We start from the raw sequence: 15729 nt of genomic DNA on the forward strand, positions 1-15729 counted from the left end.
TTAATCCATCACCGTTTTTTAGCTCCCTGCACATTCCCAGCTCAGAACCTGGCTACATGCTAATTAGTCTGACCCTGGCCCAGTGCATCATGGGAACAGGGCAGACCAAACTACCAAGCCAATTCTTATACTGGGAAGGAAACAAGCTTCCGGGGACCGGTTTCTGGCATTTCAGCCGTCTTCGGCCCGGCTTGCTTGAATCCTGATGGTGCAATGAGCAAGGGACTCACATCTGAGTATACCCTTCCACACTTATGGTGGACAAAAACGATTCAGAAAAGGGGGTGGTGATGAACGGAGTGTCTGAATTAAGCAGACCACTCTTACCCAGTCCAAAGATCAGGGCTTAATCCATCACCGTTTTTTAGCTCACTGCACCATCCCAGCTCAGAACCTGGCTACATGCAAATTAGTCTGACCCTGGCCCAGTGCATCATGGGAATAGGGCAGACCAAACTACCAAGCCAAAACTGCGGGTGTGCAATACACGGAGAAGGCTAACCGCGATCTCCGCACTAAATGAGAATAATACAGGTACGTCCTGTTTTCAGATACAAAGGCGAATTTGTACGGCACCAAAAAATACTGGGCTTTCACCAGCATCACTGTTTGTGCTTTGCAGATTCATTTGGAGCCCCACCTAGAACCCCCGGATTGGTTCGAACTGCGAAATTAAAAACAATTGAATTCCTCCTCACTGACAACACCGTAATAGGTATGAACCTAGAGCCTTTATGTTTACGAACCCATATGGTTGTTTTGTTCCCTGATGAAATAGTAAATATCCCCTACTCTACACACTAGGTCTACATTGGCATTAAAAGACTCAGGATTTCACTAACCTCATTAGAATAAATGGACCCGCGGGACCGCGTCGCCCATTACTAAAGGTAAATTGCTGTGTGACATCTAACTTCCAAAGGGGGAGTAATACTTTAATAGATGTAGTTACTGAATGGTCTTCCTTTGCATTTTATGTTTAGATTACCCACATTGAAAGAGCCCTGATGAGAATCTGTAACTTAACTCCAGATTCGAAACGCGTCGGCAGGCACGAAAAGAAAGTTAACAAGAATTTATTGTTGATCACTTTGATTTTGTTTTCAAAGTTGTTTCTTGATCTTTCTTAAAGTAATTTGTTGCCGTTTTTGCAGCTATTTCACTTTGTGGTTATTTTAGTGGAAAAGAAATTTCGCAAAGATTAATTATTTGTGAAAAACCGCCACTTTTGAAAAGGAAGACTGTATATAAACTGTTCATATTTGTATATATGTTTGTTATGTAGTAGTTTTGTATATATGTATAAACGTTGTATATAAGTATCTTTCTCACCCATGAAAACATACAAAAATTTGAAAAATTTCAAAAGGGTTTAAATAAAATAACCCCTACAAACAAAAGATATTTTCTTTGTGTGTTCTTAAATCTAGAGACAAAAAAATAGAGTGGGGGTTAGCAATTCTTTCTTTTTTGTTCACTACTAGAGACAAGCAGCACAGGGCATAAAAAGAGCACCTTGAAGCCGCTACACGGCCCTTGAACACGCAGGCAACACTTGGAAGTTTACACAGACCAGAGGCACTTGTGAATAGCGCCTCGAAGCAACTTGCAACTTCTCAAAGTGTGTAAGTGCTTCGCCCACAGTGCCTGGAATCCTTGTGAAACTTGGAAGCACCTCCACTTAGCGCCTCAGAGCCTTAAAAGGACCCAGCTCCGAAGTACAGCTCCTGAAAACACTGTACAGCCTGCCAGGCACCGTATTTTGACAGCACCATGAGGTGTGAGCGAACCCACACATAGCACCTGGAAGCCCTGTGCTGGACTAACACCTCAAAGCTCGAACAGGGAGCTTTACAACTCTGTTATGGTAACATTGCGCTCTACATGTGTGAAAATAAGAAGTAACGGGTTCGATCGTTTTCTTCTTAGAAGCTGGCTGCCGGCACCACAAAATGGCAAAGACTGCCAAAGCCCACTTTTAAAATGTACTAATCACATTCCAAAATGCACTGAATACAATCTACAGAGTACTTTAAAATAAATCAATTATATTGACGTTACTGCTATTAATCCAAAATGTTAGGCTTAGTTTTTGAAACCTGGATTTTTGCCTGTTGTTTCCATCAAAATGCTTGTACTGGGGGCTCAAAAGTGGAGCTGGAAGCCCCTCAAAAATTCCTCTATGGGTAGTTAGTAGAAACAAGCACGGCTTCTCCTACAGATTTTTCTCATAGGTACTTTGATCTTACATAGCCACCACTTAGAGAATCAAAAGGCAAACACCACTTTAGTGTACACATCACATACATACACTCAATAACACATGGCTAAAATACAATACCATTAGCAAAACCAAAAGCTCTAACTTAAAGAAATGCGAGATCTATTTCATTTCCAATAGATCGCAGCAGAAGACCAATAGTAGAACTACGGGTAGCGGGATTGCAGCAGTAGAGTAATAGTGGAACTGTGGGTAGTGGGATCGCAGCAGTAGACCAATAGTGGAACTACGGGTATCTGGATCGCAGCAGTATACTAATAGTGGAACTACGGGTAGTGGGATCACAGCGGTAGACTAATAGTGGAACTATGGGTAGTGGGATCGCAGCATTAGACTATTAGTGGAACTATGGGTAGCGGGATCGCAGCAGTAGACCAATAGTGGAACTACTGGTAGCGGGATTGCAGCAGTAGACTAATAGTGGAACTACGGATAGTGGGATTGCAGCAGTAGACTAATAGTGGAACTACGGATAGTGGGATTGCAGCAGTAGACTAATATGGGAACTATGGGTAGTGGGATCGCAGCAGTAGACTAATAGTGAACTGTGGGTAGTGGGATCGCAGCAGTAGACCAATAGTGGAACTACTGGTAGCGGGATCGCAGCAGTAGACTAATAGTGGAACTGTGGGTAGTGGGATCGCAGCAGTAGACCAATAGTGGAACTACTGGTAGCGGGATCGCAGCAGTAGACTAATAGTGGAACTACGGATAGTGGGACCGCAGCAGTAGACTAATAGTGGAACTACGGATAGTGGGATCGCAGCAGTAGACTAATAGGGGAACTATGGGTAGTGGGATCGCAGCAGTAGACTAATAGTGGAACTATGGGTAGTGGGATCACAGCAGTAGACCAATAGTGGAAGTACGGGTAGTGGGATCACAACAGTAGACCAATAGTGGAACTGTGGGTAGTGGGATCACAGCAGTAGACCAATAGTGGAACTATGGGTATCTGGATCGAAGCAGTAGACCAATAGTGGAACTGTGGGTAGTGGGATCGCAGCAGTAGACTAATAATGGAACTATGGGTAGCGGGATCGCAGCAGTAGACCAATAATGGAACTATGGGTAGTGGGATCGCAGCAGTAGACTAATAGTGGAACTATGGTAGTGGGATCCCAGCAGTAGACTAATAGTGGAACTATGGGTAGTGGGATCACAGCAGTAGACTAATAGTGGAACTATGGTTAGTGGGATCACAACAGTAGACCAATAATGGGACTATGGTAGTGGGATCGCAGCAGTAGACTAATAGTGGAACTATGGTAGTGGGATTGCAGCAGTAGACTAATAGTGGAACTATGGGTAGTGGGATCACAGCAGTAGACCAATAGTGGAACTATGGTTAGTGGGATCACAGCAGTAGACCAATAATGGGACTATGGTAGTGGGATCGCAGCAGTAGACTAATAGTGGAACTATGGGTAGTGGGATCACAGCAGTAGACCAATAGTGGAACTATGGGTAGTGGGATCACAGCAGTTGACTAATAGTGGAACTATGGGTAGTGGGATTACAGCAATAGTCTAATAGTGGAACTACGGTTAGTGGGATCATAGCACTGGTGAAAGAGGGAACCTGAATAACTGAATCACAGCTGTAAACTAGGAGGGCAGCTGTGGTTAAAAGAAATAACACAGTACTGATATAACAGGGGAGCTGCGGGTCTGCATTGAGGGACCCTGAATAGGGGGACCACCTCCTCCAGGTCATTATGAACTCTTTCCAGTACTTGTATTTTGTGTGCTAATCAAATGCATTCTGGCTTTTATAGTCTTGCTTTGCTTCCATTGAACTAATTAAAGTAACATACCTGAAATCAGTGTTTTGTAGTTAAAAAGATTAGAACTGGAGACCGTGTCAATAGTAGCCTCTAGGTGGTCACCTTTGTTCAGAGGGCTGCATTCCCTGAATAGTCCGGGAAACCATAAGTATGAGATGAGTGGGCATACACATCTTTGGAGAAACAGATAGCGTTATAGCTGCTTAGTGACGTGCCTGGAGTAACGAAGAAGGAAGTCACCGGTGTAACAGGTCAGTGTTCACAGCACAGGAATAGCAGATGCCCATCGTGGTGGAGTAAGGTGTTCTACGGTGCAGTTTGGATGACCCCCTACAGCAGAGGCATGTTATTCTATTAATGAGCTGTACAGAGATATTACTTACACAATCCCAGGGGCTATCGCAGTCTTTAGAGGGCTCAGCATCGCAGTAGTGGATTGAGGCCTCATGTTTAGATTGAGGTGCACAGAGTGAATAGTATGAGTTTTCAGAGGCAACGTGTCAGACATAACCTGGTCTACGCACTACATTACTTTAGTCGGTTAGGGTTACATTGTACTGACAGCAGAAGTTCATACAGAGGGTGTGGGGGCTTCCAATGAAGCGTGAAGTGTATGTAAATAAGAGTGTTTGTTCTAAGGACTGTGAAATATATGCATTACAAGATCGCAGCAAAGGAGCGAGCTCCATGCTGAGATGAGAAATCTGGACAGAGGTGTGCTCGGGTTACCGGCTACCTATCCACCATAACTGATGTTATACAGTGACGCAGATGAGGAGTGAGGCCTGTGCTGGTAGCAGTACATCACAAATGAGAATGGAGGTTTGAGGCATGTGGGCTGCTTAATTCATATCTGTGCATAGATCGCCACCTAGTGTTGGGTCTGGATGATTGCACATTGTTGTCCTGGAAGAGTCTTCGAAGTATCACGAGATAGGTGGCTCCTCCCTTGGACTACAGTGCGCATGGGCATCCTCTCCATCCTTAGATTGTTTTTTTTCCGCCATCGGGTTCGGATGCATTTTCCTGTACTCCAAGTTCGGAATTGAAATAAACTTATCTAAAAGGCCAAAAGGCCTTCGGATTCGTCAGTATTGTTTTCGATCGGTACCGAAAAGCTTTCTTCGCAATCTACTTGCACTCGGGTCGTCGAATCTGGCCGTTTGGCCTTCTCGACGCCACCTGGACCGACGGTCGATGGAACGAAGTCCATTCAAATATTGCCCGCAGTGCAACTCAAAGTTTCCGCATACAGATAAGCATCCTGTATGCAACAAATGTTTATCGCCAGATCATAATGAAGGCGATTGCCTAGCTTGGGCCCAGTTGCGGTCCAAGAAGACGATCCGGAATCGGTGGGCGGCAAGGCAAGAGATGCAGAGGTCGGCACCGGAGCCCGAGAATATCTTCGACGACGAGGAACAACTAGGTGACGTCGAAGACTCTGATCAAGAAGAGGATCAAGACTCCGAGCACGACTCTGAATATTATATCGGCGAGGAAGAAAAAATCGTCGAGGTCGAGGAATACGACCAAGACATCGTAGCTGTCGAAGACGACTCCGATGACAACGGGGGGCGAACCGTGAGTACACCGCCCCACACAGACACTACGCCATTATCAGAAACTCAGGTCGAGGCATCGCCAACAGGCCTTAGCCAAAATCTAAAAACTGATTCTATAGCCCCGCAATACAGCCCGGCTAAGAATATACAGAAAGAGCCTTCTGAGACACGTAATCCAAGAGCGGTTCGACCGAAACCGAAAGTCATCGGCACGACAGTCTTCGGACCGAACGTTGTCGAACTGAAAGTGGTAAACACAATGGGCGTCCTTGCCATAGGCCAGCGTTCCATATAAACCTTCGAAGCCAAGGCCCGTCGACTCGAACAAATCAAGTTCGACAGCCGAAAAGGGACAAAAAGTTGTCTACGAAACTAAAAGGGCTACGCCCAAGACGGTCGTCAAACCGAAAGCGAAACTAAAAGTAGACCAACCAAGAACAGTCGAGCCGAAGCCCATCGATTCGAAGAAGGGCATCGAGCCGAAGCCACAGGCTCAGAGGACACCTCTACAGCCGAACAAGCCAAGACACCCGATAAAGGTTATCGAACCAACAAAACCAATCGGCCCAAAAAAAGTGGTACAACCTGTGAAATCCTATCGGAAAGACACTGCCCATAAAGCCTCTAAAGCTGATCTAGGCACCGAAACCGGTCGACCCAAAAAAAGGCATTGAACCGAAAAAGGTCAAACCGAAAAAAGCTGCGCAAAGGCAAAAGACTGTGGAAGAGGAGATCATCCATCCAGACCCCTCTACTGGAGATCAGTCTAAACTATATATTGACCCAAATACTGGGAAAGTGACTATTTACAAAAGGAAGAAAAGACCAGCGCCTGCTGAAGACTTTTCTACTATTCCACTCAAAAAGAAAAGAGACTGTGCAACCTCTCCTATTCTTTTCGAGCCTATCTATCCAGCTATGCCTACTACTCCATATGCACCATACTCACCTACACGCTCTGACTACGAGCCAGATGTAGATTAGGACACAGATGCTAATTTTGGATATCCACAAAACCCAGATGTAGACCCCATCTCACAACCACGGGGGGATGACCCAGAACCTGATGAGGCTCAAGACCATTACAGACACACCTGCATACCCAGCTAGACCATCACTTACAGAAGACAAGGTGGCATTCAACTGATTATTAGATAGAGCAGCGCTCTACCATAATGTAGAAATGCATGAAGATCCTATAGAGGAAGACTTTCTGTTTGATACGCTTGCAACATCAGGAAAAAGTGTCAAAACACTTCCCATGTTAAAAGGGGTCCTAAAGCACGCAAATTACATATTCAAAGACACTGCTAGGGCACGTGTCATCAACGCTAGGATTGAAAAAAAGTATAGGGCTGCACCATTAGACCCTACTTACATCAGGGGACAACTGCCTTTGGACTCACTGGTGATCTCCAAAGCACGTAAGCGTGCTAATTCTCAAACTACTGGAGAGTCTCCTCCTCCTGATAAGGAGTCAAAGATTTTAGAAGCATCAGACAAGAGAGTAGCTGCTCAAGCAGCAAACCCATGGAGAATTGCTAATACCCAAGCCTTGTTGGCTAGATACGACAGAGCGCACTATGACCACTTTGAAGCGCTTCTCCAACACTTACCTGAGCCTTTCAAAGAGCAGGCCGATGAACTTGTACAGGAGGGAAAGTTCAACACCAATGCCTCCATTAAGCGTGCTCTAGACGCGGCAGACACAGCTGCCAGATCTATCAACACAAGCGTACTGCTTAGGAGACACGCATGGCTTCGCATATCTGGATTTAAGAGTGAGGTCCAGGCCACAATTCTTAACCAGCCAATCAATCCAGATTTTTTATTTGGTCCAGCAGTTGACTCAATTCTGGACAAAATGAAAAAGAACACAGAGACTGCAAAGTCAATGGGGGTCTCTTCAGTCACAACAACTCAGAGGCTCCTTTTGTCACTCCAACTACAAAGGAGGAGCGCAAGGTAATACATCGCAGCAATCCTCCACATACAAAAGTAATACGCAATCCACATACAATAAAAACACAAATCGTGGTGGATACCGAGGAAATAATAACAAGGGCAGAGGGCGCGGAGTCAATGCCAATAGATCCTCCACTAATACCAAACGGTGACTTCTTGGCACAACCCCCAGACCATACAACACCAGTCGGGGGAAGACTACAACAGTTCCTACCAGTCTGGCTAAACATCACTACAGACAAGTGGGTCAGGCAAATTATCCAACATGACTATTGCCTAGAACTCACATCCACAACACCCAACATCCCACCCGTACACCGTCCAATGTCAAAGGAACATATAACATTATGCTGCAAAAGGGGGCAATAGAACCAGTCCCATTAAAACATCAAGTAACAGGAGTATACTCACTATTCTTCCTCATTCCCAAAAAGGATGGGTCTCTCAGACCAATATTGGACCTCAGGCCCCTCAACCAGTACATTTTATCAGAGCATTTTCACATGCTCACTCTACAACAAGTCTTACCACTGCTGCGGCAGGGAGACTTCCTTTCAAGTCTAGACCTCAAAGATTCATACTTTCGTATACCAATACGCCCTGCTCACAGAAAGTATCGCAGGTTTACAATTCAAGGACAACACTACCAGTTCAAAGTCCTACCATTCGGTGTAACAACAGCTCCACGGGTGTTCACAAAATGCCTAGCAACAGTGGCGGCGCATCTCAGGAGACAACACATTCATGTGTACCCATATCTGGACGATTGGCTAATACAAGCGCCATCGGCCCAGCAATGTGCCAGCCACATGTCAAAGACCATTCATCTCCTGCACAGTCTAGGTTTCTCGCTGAACTACCCAAAGTCACACCTACACCCTCCAACGTACAACAGTACCTGGGAGCTACAATAGATACACTAGCAGCAAAGGCATATCCAAACACAGCACGGATCAACGGAATGCACACGTTAATCCAAAGTTTCAAACCACAACACTCATTGCCAGCTCGAGTGTTCATAGGCATGATGGCCTCGTGCATATTCATAGTCCCTCATGCCAGACTACACATGCATCCGCTACAGGAGTGCCTAGCAAGGCAGGGGAGCCAGGCTCAGGGACAATTAAAAGACCTAGTGTTGGTGACCAGTCGGGCAAACAACTCTCTGCATTGGTGGAATCCACAAAACCTTTGCAAAGGACGACTGTCCCACAAATAGTGATGACGGCGGACGCATCCCTGATAGGCTGGGGAGCCCATGTGCTGCATTACACAGTCCAGTGTCTATGGACTACACAACAGAAAAAGATGCACATCAACCTACTAGAGTTGATGGCGGTCTTTCTAGCACTAAAAGCGTTAAAAAAAAACACTTACGCAACAAGACTGTGTTGATCCGGTCGGACAATATGACAGCTATGTATTATATTCAAAAACAGGGAGGAACATATTCCCCACAACTATCGCATCTAGCTCAAAGTGTGTGGAAATGGGCTCTTCAGAGGAACATGTTTCTCATGGCAGAACACCTCCCAGGCAAGAACAATCAAATAGCCGACCTGCTCAGCAGGCACAGTCAACAGATGCACGAATAGGAGATTCACCCCAATGTGCTCCGACAATTCTTCTGGCAGTGGGGACAACCGGAGATAGATCTGTTTGCCACAAGCAAAAACGCAAAATGCCAGTACTTTGCCGCCAGGTTCCCACATCCGCAGTCGCAGGGCAATGCGATATGGATGAACTGGTCAGGTAAATTTGCGTACGCTTTTCCACCAGCTTCATTAATACCGCTAGTGGCACGCAAAATGCGCCAACATTCACTGACGCTAATCCTAGTTGCTCCCACATGGGCGAGGCAACCATGGTACACAACCTTCCTAGAACTGTCAGTGGTGTCTCACCAAAAACTGTGACTCAAGAGACACACCTGGTTGGGTCAGCGGTTCGAGCTATGGACAGATGGGGGATACCATGCAGACTTTTCCTCGGGCTCCAGGGGCACGGGCATTCTTATTAAGAAAAACTTCCCACTGGTGGTGCAGCAAACACGAGTTGACGAATATGGCCGCTTCGCTGCGCTGACTTGTCAGTGGGAGGGGCGCTTATTCAATTTGGTCTCTGTCTACATACCACCTGCGGTCCATGCACAATCTCACTCCGCCCTTACGTCATTTCTGTTGACATTGCTTGAGGCGACACTCCTAATGGGGGGCGACTTTAACGATCTAATAGATAGCTCACGGGACAGATTCCCTGTTAGGCCGGAGAACCATTCATTCAAGTACATGGGAATAAAGTCGTTCTCAGAACAAACCCTAAATTTATGCCAAAAGTGGTATCCCATTTTCATATAAATCAAACAATAGGACTGCCAGTGTTCTTTCAAAATCCACAGACAGTTGCTGAAAGGGCCTTACATACTCTAGATGTCAAAAGAGCTCTGCTATACTATATAGATAGAACTAAGGCATTTCGCAAAACAAAACAGTTGTTTGTTGCTTTCTCACTGCAACACAAAGGCAACCCTATTTCAAAATCAGGTATAGCCAGATGGATCGTTAAGTGCATTCAGATATGTTATTTAAAGGCAAAACGCACCATAACAGTTCCCCCTAGGGCGCATTCTACACGCAAACTAGGGGCATCCATGGCTTTCCTAGGAAATATTCCTTTACATGAAATTTGTAGAGCAGCCACATGATCAACCATACATACATTTACCAAACACTATTGTGTAGATGTACATTCCAAACAGCAAGCTGCTGTAGGACAGGCTGTTCTCAAAACTCTTTTTCAGACTGCTGCAGCTGGCACAGGCAACCACCGCTAGGGGAGATACTGCTATACATTCTATGCACAGATATGAATTCAGCAGCCCACATGCCTCGAACGGAATATGCTACTTACCAGTATGCATCTGTTCTTGGCATGTAGGGCTGTTGACATTCATATCGCCCACCTGCCTCCCTGGTGCCTGTCGCAGCTGTAGCATTCACTCTTTGCATGGCCATCTCTTACTGTACTATACTCCATCTCGGCCACAATGGCGAAAAACAATCTAAGGCTGGAGAGGATGCCCATGCGCACTGTAGTCCAAGGGAGGAGCCACCTATCTTGTGATACTTCGAAGACTTTTCCAGGACAAAAATGTGCAATCATCCGGACCCAACCCTAGGCGGCGTTCTATGCACAGATATGAATGTCAGCAGCCCTACATGCCAAGAATAGATGCATACTGGTAAGTAGCATATTCCTTATTTACAGGTGTTCACATTTGAAGATTGACTTATATTCAGAGGATTGAAGAGGTATACAGAAAGCAGACTGTCACAGGTGAAGATTGACTTGTATACGGGTAGCAGCGTTTCACATCTGACTATGCTCTTGTATGCAGACGATTGAAGAGGTATACAGACAGCATGCTATCACTGGTGAAGACTAAGTTTTATATACAGGTAGCAGGGTTTCACATTTGACTTTTCTCTTGTATGCAGAGGATTGGAGAGGTTTACAGACAGCAGACTATCACAGGTGAAGACTGAGTTATATACATGTAGCAGGGTTTCACATTTGAAGATTGACTTGTATGCAGAGGAGCTAAGAGATATACAGACAGCATTCTGTCACAGGTGAAGGTTGAGTTGTATACGGGTAGCAGGGTTTCACATTTGACTATTCTCTTCTATTCAGAGGATTGAAGTAGTATACAGACAGCAGACTTATCAAAGTTGAAGATTAAGTTGCACACACACAGCAGTTCAGATCTGAGACATGTGCCAGCAGCACAGTTATCATACATACTATTTTGTCTGGTCCTGTACTCCACTGCAGTTTTCTTCTGTTTCATCTGCTAGATCTTCCTCTGGAGTTTGAAAGCGAATGACCTGACTGGGATGGCCTTTATCGACACCCAGCTCTACATCCACCAGATGATCAGCGTGAAGAACTTCATCCTGGCTGCTGATGTCCTGAAGAGCATCTCTCTCCTGCGCTACCAAGAGGAGAGCAAGACTTTGTCCCTTGTCAGCCGGGTATGTGCTCTTCTCTCACTCTTCCCATCCTTCTTTTAATCCAGTGAAATCATTACTCAGATAAGATGATTACATCACCTTTCATGTCAACTGCGTGACCCATCAGTGAGCCACCTGAGTAGGTATGTCTACTGAGTTGAAGATGATGCCTGTTTTGACCCCTTCTTTACTAACTTTGGAAGATCACCTGATCTGAGAGGGAAGCAAAGAAACCTTATACTTTATAAATTGCACACATCTTATGAGAGCTAAGCTGAAGTGTTTGGTGCCTGTCACGGAAGTCTGTTTTCAAAGAGATCAGAGGATCAGCACATGGAACGCACACTTCTTTTTGTGTATTTCAGGGCATCTCTCTCTTGTGAGATCAAGCCTGGTGCTGCTCCTGACAGCCTTATGTCCTGGCGTAAGCATGGGGCCGGGAAAAGGGCAGTGTGTGGATATGTGGGTGGCTAAACAAATGTGGAAGGAAATGGAGTGTGGTTACGTTTGTTATTTTCTATAAGGTTTTTAAAACGGAGGTCACATTTCAGATTTCCATCTGTTTATTTTTGAATTACTGAAGACACATGAATAGATCTGTATTTGTTAAGTGTGTACAATCATATCCATCTTTTTATTATGTGACTATGAAGGGCAGCTTTTAACAGCTGTCTTAGAACATGTGTTCAAACACTTACTCCATTGTTGGATTACGCTGTTTCAGAAGGAAGCTAGGTCAGCAGATTGCCGATCTATGCAACACCATTGACACATGGCTAGCCCCTCCTCTGTGCCAGCCATCATTCTTTATATAAGCAGGGAAGTGAATTTACACGCTTTATAAATTTCCCCTTCTATCTCTTACGGTTTGCCATTAACTTTTTCATTGTGTGAGTCGTCCACTGTTTAGCCACCGCTGGTTCAGGGGAGGAGGGCCTGGTAGTTTTCCATGAATGAGCCTAGTGTGAGTTTATCGGCTGGGGAGGTGAGCGGGTACGCAGAATCTTCTCCAGCATCTCTGAACAATAGGGTCAGAGATTCCAATTTGAATTCATTTGTTATGGTTTTGATTTGGTTTAATATCTTCCAAAAATACTTGTACAGTGTTGCCTGGTGTTACTTTGCCCATCAAAAATCTAAGAATGGAGCATTAACCAATGCATATGTAGGTCCAACAGCAGCAAACAGAATTGCAGCAGTCCAGTTTCAAGGCTGGCTTTGCCCTGTTGGTGTCAAAGTGGTTTGGATGAGGGATTTAAATCATTGTAATAACTCCTTTGATCTGTCAAAGATACAGAATGATGAGAGCGGTCATCCAAAGTTCAACATAAGGACTACTGCCTTGGAGCGAGAGTTTGTTCTGCGCCACGGGATGTGACACTGAGTTACTCGTTAATGGAATCTGTGGAAATCTTGCTTTTGAAAAGATTACTGGAAACTTTCTGGATCCTGTTTTGTTTGTGTTTGATGGAACTGTTATGTTAGGAAAACAAAAACACCTGGCTGTCAGTATAAAAGAGTTTTAAAATGAGGTGACTGACATTGCAGCTTGTCTCTGATGATAAAGCGCTCATTGTGTGTTGGATGAAATGTTCTCCTGTTTTTAATGCCGATATTATAGTGGTCTGAGAGCCTGCTTGATGTCTCAGGAAGATGTTCTTGACTAAAGCGTCCTTGACTTCCGCCCTTTCTCTCTCTCTCTGCAGGACGTGAAGCCATTGGAGGTCTATAGTGTTGAGTTTATGGTTGACAACTCGCAGCTGGGCTTTTTAGGTGAGGCTGCAGCATACCCTGTGGACACCACGGTTCACCTCCGCTTGGGGCTTAATCTTCTGCCATGAGTTGTGGGTCACCGTTCGCTAATGCCTGTTCTCTTTCTCTTCTTAGTGTCAGACCGGGATCGAAACCTCATAGTGTACATGTACTTACCAGAAGGTGAGAGCACTACATGGGTGGTATTGTCATGGGGTGGAAGGTGTATATGTTCTGCCTATTTCTAAAAGGAAGCGCGCTGCTCTCCGGGTAGCTGACCACTGAGAGTGTTGTTAATCTGGACCTATGAGGTGTGACTATGAAAGATTATTTTGTAAATTCATTCAGCAGATTGAAATGGGTGTGCATACCTAGCATGGTCGAGATCCAAGATATACAAGGAGCATGCACTCGACAGGTCCATCTATTCAACGACAAGGAAAACATAGCCTAGCCCCATTGGTGGCAGGAGAAGTGTGCTTCAACCCAGCCTCTTCTAGTGATGAAGCGGGAAGTGAGCATCAACCCTACTTCTTCTTTTGATGTATGAGTGTGTGCATCAAGCCAGTCTACTCTTCTAGTGATAGAGGGAGCAATGTGCAACACACAGCCTCTTCTAGTGATGGAGGAGGACATGGGCTTCTATCTGCTTCTTATTCTAGCGATGTATGAGAGAGTGTGCATCAAGCCAGTCTACACTTCTAGTAATAGAGGGAGAAGTGTGCATCAAGCCAGTCTGTTCTTCTGGAGCTGGAGGGTGAAGTGTGCATCAAGCCAGCCTGTTCTTCTGGAGAAGGAGGATGAAGTGTGCATCAACCCGGCCTGTTCTTCTGGAGATGGAGGGTGAAGTGTGCATCAACCCAGCTTGTTCTTCTGGAGAAGGAGGGTGAAATGTGCATCGACCCGGCCTGTTCTTCTGGAGATGGAGGATGAAGTGTGCATCAATCCAGCCTGTTCTTCTGGAGATGGAGGATGAAGTGTGCATCAACCCGGCCTGTTCTTCTGGAGATGGAGGATGAAGTGTGCATCAACCCGGCCTGTTCTTCTGGAGATGGAGGATGAAGTGTGCATCAACCCGGCCTGTTATTCTGGAGATGGTGTGTGAGAAGTTGGCCTGATATGTAGTGTTTCCAATTCTGGAACCACTTGGTATCAGTCCAAACAAACCCCAAAGATGTCTGGTTGTAAGTCAACCTTGTTAGACAAGCTATCCTAGTGGTAGCATGGACTAAGCAGCCTTAAAGGCTAAACTTAAGAGGTCGTGTTAAGCGAGCTGTTTTACCACATACAATCCTGCAATCAAATGAAAGGACACCACACAAGTATATATTATAAAAATATATGTGTTTATTTCTAAAATAATCCCCAGTACTCTTTATGAGGAAAGGGGCACAAGCGTTAAATCAAAAGCACAGTATAACATACAAAGTTGCACAATTTTGGATGAGGGCCGGTGGTCACTCAAACCATATACTAAAAAAGTGGTATAAGAGATACCAATCGAACAGTGGTTAGGCCTAGGGCCTAGAGAATCGCTGGGAGCAGTCAGGACTAGCAATGCTGAAGTCGGGAGTAGCCCACGGAATTCGGGTGCAGCACGGAAAGTGCGGCTTGCACCAATGCAATGTCAATGGTGCGTAAAAGTTACACAAAGTGAGTTTAAAGATACTTCCGCTGAACTTAGGGGAACAAAACTTAAGACACAGACCCTAGAGGTGTGTACCAGTGTGGGAACACCGGCGTTACAATGTTACCTCACCCACAGGAAGTGGGTGCACAGGGTCGAAGTGGCGTCAGGTTTTGACACGCAGGCTCTTGGTGCTTGGAGCTGAAGAAGCTGCAGGCGATGTGAAGCAGAAGTGTCCGGTGTGATCCAAGGGTGGATCGAAGTCGAGAAGTACCTGAAAGCAGAGGGGACAGAGTCTGGGTCACTCAGCAGTGACCAGGGTGGAACCAGGACGGAACCAGGCAATGTCGGGCGCAATCAGGTGGTTGTCGAGAGGCTTCTCTCCGCTGTCACGTGGGCTCTGGGGCATCTGCGACGTCCAGGAGCAGGTCACGATCTGTCCCACGTAGGCTCTCGCCGTCAGCACCGTCGGCTTCAAGATTGCAGCAAACAGCACTTGGCAAAAGCAATCCACGCGGAACCGGGAGATTGCTTCTCACTCGAACCAGGAGGGTCAGAGTGGGGGCTCCTTTTCACAGGAGCTGGTGCAGATCTGGAGCAACCAGAAAAGCAAGTCGTATTCAAGTTTTCGTCGGCACGGGGGCCACAAGCCAGCTGGCAAGTGACCGGGCCAACGCGTCGAGCCAACACGAGCAGAAGCGCCCCACGCAGCACTCTTCGAGTGTGGAGGGGGTAGCTTT

The 15729-nt window shown here is 45.8% G+C and overlaps 1 protein-coding gene across 2 annotated transcripts in view; it reads left to right on the top strand.

Moving 5' to 3' along the window:
* The window catches only part of CPSF1 (cleavage and polyadenylation specific factor 1), a 324374-nt gene that overhangs the window by 254633 nt on the left and 54012 nt on the right, over positions 1–15729 (top strand). For both annotated transcript variants that reach the window (XM_086966520.1, XM_086966519.1), the window contains exons 32-34: positions 11455–11631; positions 13317–13383; positions 13498–13545. In XM_086966520.1, the coding sequence (XP_086822646.1) occupies positions 11455–11631; positions 13317–13383; positions 13498–13545 (292 nt within the window). The remainder of the gene's footprint in view (positions 1–11454; positions 11632–13316; positions 13384–13497; positions 13546–15729) is intronic.

Source organism: Lissotriton vulgaris, chromosome 4_1 (assembly GCF_964263255.1).
Source record: "Lissotriton vulgaris chromosome 4_1, aLisVul1.2, whole genome shotgun sequence".
Lineage (NCBI taxonomy): Eukaryota > Metazoa > Chordata > Amphibia > Caudata > Salamandridae > Lissotriton > Lissotriton vulgaris.